Below are 5,282 nucleotides of genomic sequence, written 5' to 3' on the forward strand. Positions count from 1 at the left end.
CCCAAAGGGGGGAAAAAAAAAAAAAAACTCTTATCACGTTTATAACGTTTATATGCATTTGCCGAAACAGACCAAAAAAAAAAAAGTTACCTTAAAAACAAATTGGCAAGCGGAGCAGCTACATGGCAAACTCTCTTGTTCGTGCCTTGCGCAGTGGGGAAAAAATACAAGTTGAAAAAAAAAAAAAAAAAAAAAAAAGGGGGATTAGTCCACTTCTCCCAAACGGGTGAATGACTTATATTTTTTTTTTTTTTGTTCTCTCCGAAGAGAGGTGACGTGTTGGAGGAAGACCCAATCGGGGGAGCGGCTTTGGTTTTCCCTCACCCTTGCGCTTGGCCATTTTTTTGGGGAGGCCCATCATTTGGCCAACCCCCTCTGCGCTGCGTGGCCCCAGTGGATAGACTCCCATGGCACAAAAAAAATTTTTAAAAATGAGAAACATATGTGTAAGCTCTTTGTCTGATCACTCAATAGGGATGAACACAAATAAGTGAATCAAAACGTCTTGTAGAAAAAGGTTAAATGACTTCATGCCACAACGCAGCTGTCCAACTATAACACCCACACAGAACTTTAAAAAAAAAAAAAAATGTCCCTAATGTTCTTCTACATTTGCACCCCCTTTGAAATGCTTCCTTTTTTTCTTCAACATAATTTCCAAACTTCGAGATCTGGCAGAATGGGGGCAAAAAAAAAAAAAAATAAATAAAATAAAAAAACAAGTGCAGGGCGCAGCGTTGAGAGAGGGGATGTGTGTCTCATGGCATGGTCCCGAGGTGGTGAATCAAAACAGGGTTTGTCCCATGTGGGTGGGTCAGAAGGGCGACTTACCCCTGGGCAGACGAACAATGAGCCTCGATCGTTTCCTCCGTCAGCTCCGGTACATTCGAGTTCCGTTTCTGCAAAAGGGGGGGCAGACAAAAACAGGAGCGAGTAAATATATGTTTCAACCATGGGCCATTTCGCTCTTCGTGCTTGTCTCATCTACACCGTTCAATATCTCCATCACATGCGTGTCGGCGCATTCAACTGAAAAATTCGTGTCTACCTGTACCCGGGGACGAATGTATTTCTTAAGCTCATCATTTGCATTTTGCCTCCTCTTTGTTTTTCCTCGGTCCAGGCCCTGCTCTAAGGATACCTCCGCGGGCAACTCGGGGAACTTTACATTCTTGAACAAGTAAAATGACTGCTCCTGGGGTGGCGCGGTGATGTGGTGAAGCGGCGGTGTGGGTGACGCGACAACGAGAAGTAGGCGATTACGACTCGGGTGCGTTTTTTCCTCATCCCCTTACCTTTATCTCCTTCCGACCCGCCTGCACGAGACGCCTCCTTTCCTCCTGGATGTCCTCCGGTGTGACCCCTCTCGCGCCTTCCAAAATTGGGGGAAAAAATAAAAACCAGTGTAAACATGTGCAGATTTAAAATAATCCCATGCGGAAGTGTGTCCCTCCCTCCCCCCTTCGCGCAAAGTCACTGCTCCGTTGCTTACCTCTCTCCTCGTCGGTCAGTCTCCTCCTTATGTGGTGCGTGTGGTGATACGCCTCGCCAGGTTGCGCGTTAGCTAAGGTGCGAAAAAAAAAAAAAAAAAAAAAAATGTACACAAAACATGCAACACGGGAACAATACGCCACACAAATGCCACTGGGTAGTTAAGATCTATCCCTCTCTCATGCGACGTAGAGGTGAGTGTGTATAAAACAAACATACCATTGTACGCCTCGTTGTAAATGCTATCGAACTCTTCCTTCACCTCTTCGTGTTCATGTAATTGCAGTCTCTCGTTTCTCATTTTCTGCAGAGGGGGGGTATCCATTCAGTCGGTTGCATGTGTGTGTGTAGCTCTACATCCGCATGTGGCATGCTCATGTGGGGAGACGTGGTGTGACTTCCTTGCAGGGAGTTCACAACTGTGTGTTTTGTTCTTTCTTTTGTTGGGGTGGGGGGGGGGAAAAAAACAGGAGGCACACTGCCTCAAAGGAATAATACCTTAAAGTAAGCAAACCGGATATCCTCATCGTTGCTGTCTTCCACATCATCACTGTTTGCTTGATCCACAGGGGAAGATGTGGCGTAGGATGTAGAGTCGCCTGAACTCACGCGCCTTCTCTCCTTCCTCCTGCTTTTCGCTTCTGCTCTTTTCCTGCTGTCCAAATATTCTTGGAAGCTCGACAGGTCCTGCGGGGGGGAACACAAAGTGGAGGTGGCGGATGACGCATGACGGATGACCGATGATGCATGAAGGAACGGGACGGCCTGCCCCATTTTGAACAACTCCATGCGTTTTACATCTGATAGGTCGGTAATTTCCTGCGTGGTGGAATGGGTAGAAAGGAAAAAAAAAAAAAAAAAAATTGTGCGAATGCGTTGTTCAGTCTCTACACACAGAGAGGTGGGTGTTACTTATCGGCTCATGCTTCTTTGGTCCACTCCTCCGTGGAGCCATCCTATCATGTGCTCCTCCCCCTTTTTAAATCACCTCGTCCTTCTCCTGCGCAGTCTGCCTGTGGGACAGGGCCCCCTTCTTCTGCATGGCAATCTCCAAATTCTTCAGTAAAAAAAAAAAAAAAAAAAAATACATAACTCAGGAGTGGGTACACGTGTGTATGTGTATGCGGGTTCAGCGATTTGAGAAGCTCATCCCAGTCGTTCGGCGCACCTGTTTTATGTTAAACGGGTTGTAGAAACCAACTCTTTTTATTTTCAGCTCCTCATTGTTAATGTTGGACCAGAAGTCCCCCAAATTGAGTTCCTCTCGTTTGTACACTTGAATGCCCTTGTACAACTGTTGAGTGAAAAAGGTGAGGTGGTGACGGTGTAACGGGAGGAAGGATGAGACACTGCAGTCACGTGGTAGCAGGACGCCCCGCGCAGGACTCCACTCCATTTTTTTAAAGAAAACCTACATTTTCATTAATGGGCAATATGTAATTGTTGGGCTGGCTCTCGATGTAGTTTATGAAGGTGTATCCTCCGACGGCCTCAGGGATTTTGAACAGCACGCTTTCGGCCTGCGGTGGAGTGAAGAAACGGTGAAATGACGAAGCGGTGAAGAGAGCGATGCGGTAAAGAGAGAGAAGCGATGAAGACAGCAAATCGGTGGGCACCTTGATTATCTCCTCGTTCACGTCCAGGTCGTCCAAATTGACGCACACCTTTTTTTGGAGTAGGCTAAAATGGGAAAAAAAAAAATCAACACCACATCGCAGCGCAACTGAAACGAGAAAAAGGCTTCTTTTCCTTTTTTTTTTTTTTTTCCTCAATTGGTATTTCCCTGTCACTTCAGTGTAGGAAAAGCACTGCACTTGGTATGGTTAGACAAATCACTCTCTCCCTTTTTCCCGTCGCAACTCCTCCTCACCTGGAGTACTTTTTGTACATGCTGTGGTAGTTGAGAACCTCCTTGGGGGTACCAGGTTTTTCCATTTTTGTCACATAATGGAAGCGAAAGGAAGACAGGGGTTCATTTTTGTCTTTTATTTCTACTAAAGCGTTTTCATCCTCGGTGTCGTTCTTCAGGTCGTTCTTCAAATCATCCTTCAGATCGTTCCCCATTGTTGAGTCGCTGTGGAGTGGTTGGTCATACGAATCGGCAGGGGGGTCGTCCTTCTCTTGTGGGTCTAAAAAAATGGGGGCGCGAGAAGATTGAGGCGGAGCAAACGAATGCACACAGGTGGGCATTTTTATGCGCCATTTGTAAGCGGCATTTCTACGAGCCATTTCTACGCCCCATTTCTACGAGCCACTTTTCTCCCCTCGCCGATCGGTTACCCTCCTCTTCCTGCTCCTCCATCCAAATGAACTTCTCTTCGTCCTCTGCCAAATGGAACCGTCTCTGCGGAGGGAAGTGGCAATAACATGCGGGGTGGGGACAGTTAAGCAAAGAGGCGAGCAGCGCATGGAACAAAAACAAGTCAATACAACAGAGCAGCGTAAAAAAAAAGCGCTCACCCGAAACCGCTGGAGCCTCTCGAACACATTCCTCTGCTTCTTCTTCATCTTGGCCTTCTCTGTTGGGATGATCACATCTGAGTACTCCCTGGGGATGTTCATGACCTTCTCCTGCTCCCTTTGAGTTTTTAGGAGCAGCCAGTTTCGTCTCCTTTCCCTCAAGTAGGTGAGTATGGCGCTTCTGTTCCCTTCCTCCACCTGCGCATGTGTGTGTTGTTTTGTTGTTGTGTTGTTTTGTGTGTGAGTGGGTGGGGGTCACTACACATTGGGGCAGCACAGAGTGTCTTTTTTTTTTTTTTTCTCCTCCCTTACCGCGTTATAATTGAAGTGTTTGTGTTTGAGGAGGTAGTTGTAGATGTAGAAAAGTGCGCAGTGGAAGTAATTCACTTTTTCTATCATGTGTCGGAGCTCCAGCCTGTCCACTTCGTTTCGTCTTGTGTACGCTTTGCTTATCTGTAAGGGGTGAAAACGACCGTGTGTGTGGGGCGGTGCCTCCAAAAAGGGGAGCTTTTTTTGCGCCATTTATTGTGACATGTTTAATCCCTTCATCCTTACGTTATAAAATCCTATCATCAATCGGGTGAAGTCGGAGAAGTCCGGTTCGCCTGCGTATTTCTGCGAAGAGGGGTACAACACCAGCCGGCACAGAGTTACAATGCAAACGAGTTGTAGGTTGTCTACCCCGCCTATTCTACCAAGTGGAGTTATATTTTACCTGAAGAAAGCGCTTGCACCTGTTCTTCTTGTAGCAACCTCGACACGTCTGGAACAACAAAAAAACGAAATGTTATGTAATGTCATGTAATGAAAAGAAATGGGACGAAGAATTGCTCATGCGCACAAAGGAGAGGCATTCAACGGCGATGCGCATTATCCAGCCCTACGTGAACTTCCGAGGTGTTGAAAAAGTATCTCATCCTCTTGGCCGAGTTGACAACCTTTTTGGGGGCCACATCCGGCTCCACAAGGACGCTGAGGTGGAGAAAAGTTGGGAGGTACACAATGAAGAAAAAAAAAAAAAAAAAAAATGCAAAAAGGTTCGCTTCTTCTTCTTCCTCTTCTTCCTTTGCCATGCGCAATGTTTTACCTGTTTCTATCCCTCAGGATTACAGGGCACTCCGACTTGACAATTTCCTCCAATATTCTTTTGGCTTCTTCATTTGTGGACCCTTCATCACCTCCGTAGCAGTATTGAACAAAGTCGCGCATCTCAATGCCAATGCTGGAGAACCAAATGGACTTTTTCAGCTGCGGGAAGTTGTGGGGTGGTGGACACACTTAGGTTATAGCAGGTGAGTAATGCTCGTGGGGGTGGGCACCCCCCCCCCCCC

The 5,282-nt window shown here is 46.7% G+C and overlaps 1 protein-coding gene across 1 annotated transcript in view; it reads right to left on the bottom strand.

The window, feature by feature from the left end:
* Positions 1-595: 595 nt before the first annotated feature.
* The window catches only part of AK88_02335 (uncharacterized protein), a gene marked incomplete at both ends in the record, with an annotated part of 6,502 nt that continues 1,815 nt past the window's right edge, over positions 596-5,282 (bottom strand). The window contains 20 exons of the mRNA XM_012479966.1: positions 596-671; positions 832-899; positions 1,055-1,195; positions 1,296-1,372; positions 1,493-1,564; positions 1,711-1,795; positions 1,990-2,178; positions 2,290-2,310; positions 2,480-2,548; positions 2,660-2,785; positions 2,907-3,011; positions 3,108-3,171; positions 3,362-3,620; positions 3,772-3,835; positions 3,952-4,149; positions 4,264-4,404; positions 4,507-4,566; positions 4,667-4,714; positions 4,836-4,923; positions 5,039-5,199. Coding sequence (XP_012335389.1) covers positions 596-671; positions 832-899; positions 1,055-1,195; positions 1,296-1,372; positions 1,493-1,564; positions 1,711-1,795; positions 1,990-2,178; positions 2,290-2,310; positions 2,480-2,548; positions 2,660-2,785; positions 2,907-3,011; positions 3,108-3,171; positions 3,362-3,620; positions 3,772-3,835; positions 3,952-4,149; positions 4,264-4,404; positions 4,507-4,566; positions 4,667-4,714; positions 4,836-4,923; positions 5,039-5,199 — 2,112 coding nt within the window. The remainder of the gene's footprint in view (positions 672-831; positions 900-1,054; positions 1,196-1,295; positions 1,373-1,492; positions 1,565-1,710; positions 1,796-1,989; positions 2,179-2,289; positions 2,311-2,479; positions 2,549-2,659; positions 2,786-2,906; positions 3,012-3,107; positions 3,172-3,361; positions 3,621-3,771; positions 3,836-3,951; positions 4,150-4,263; positions 4,405-4,506; positions 4,567-4,666; positions 4,715-4,835; positions 4,924-5,038; positions 5,200-5,282) is intronic.

Source organism: Plasmodium fragile (genome assembly GCF_000956335.1).
Source record: "Plasmodium fragile strain nilgiri unplaced genomic scaffold supercont1.22, whole genome shotgun sequence".
Lineage (NCBI taxonomy): Eukaryota > Apicomplexa > Aconoidasida > Haemosporida > Plasmodiidae > Plasmodium > Plasmodium fragile.